The sequence below is a fragment of the Trichinella spiralis genome (genome assembly GCF_000181795.1).
Source record: "Trichinella spiralis strain ISS 195 chromosome Unknown Scfld2966, whole genome shotgun sequence".
NCBI lineage: Eukaryota > Metazoa > Nematoda > Enoplea > Trichinellida > Trichinellidae > Trichinella > Trichinella spiralis.
Window position 1 is genome coordinate 1 of NW_003529905.1, and position 779 is coordinate 779.

The window sequence follows — 779 nt, forward strand, 5'->3', positions numbered from 1 at the left end:
TTTAATTCTGTCTTCAGAAATGACAGCAATTCATACGTATCTTTCTGTCGGTTTGGATTTTGACGTTTCCATTCCACAGAAATTTCTCTCGGCAGTCGAGATAGTATTAATGGCATCAACATGGCTTGATACACAACAGGTGGAGTGTTTAACGTTTCCAGACCACGTATATTAATCTCCATATCGTTCACGAATTTTTCCAGCCGTTTCGAATCCCACTGATTCGTTATTACCGGTAAGTTCTGTAGGCTCTTAAAGTGTTCTTCAATAAGGAGTTGAGGGTCACCAAATTTCTCATTTAGGATAGTCAATGCAGTTTCATAATTAACCGCATTCAGAGTCAATCCCCGAATAGCAGTTTCTGCATTCCCAGATAACAACGATCGTAAATAATTGAATTTCTCAATCGGTGACAAATTTGAATTGGAATTGATCGTTGTCTCAAATTCATCGTGAAACCGTTGCCAATCATGGTACTCACCATTGAATTTCTTTATTTCCATTTTTGGAAGTCGCACATTTGAACTTCCAGTTTGAAGGATTGGCTTAGATTCTATAGTCTTGCCTTCTCGAACCACAAGTTCACGTTCCATGTTTTCCACCTTGACTTTGAACTCTGTCATGTCGGCACATACAGTTTCTCTTTCTTCAGTATAAACATCAACTGCTTTCTGGTCCGTAGTACTATCGAGCAGCTTTGTGAAAATTTCCTCATATCTGGACCATGTGTCCAGAAGCTTTGCGTAACAAATCTGCCTCGTCTCAGCATAACATCTAAA

General features: G+C 39.2%; 1 protein-coding gene across 1 annotated transcript; it reads right to left on the reverse strand.

Annotated features, from left to right (window-relative positions):
• Window positions 1–36: 36 nt before the first annotated feature.
• On the reverse strand, window positions 37–717 carry Tsp_15829 (conserved hypothetical protein; the record flags this gene model as incomplete). The annotated part of the gene is made up of 1 exon (XM_003368167.1): window positions 37–717. A coding segment is annotated over one exon (681 nt), but the record flags the coding sequence as incomplete, so codon positions are not given.
• Window positions 718–779: the final 62 nt, after the last annotated feature.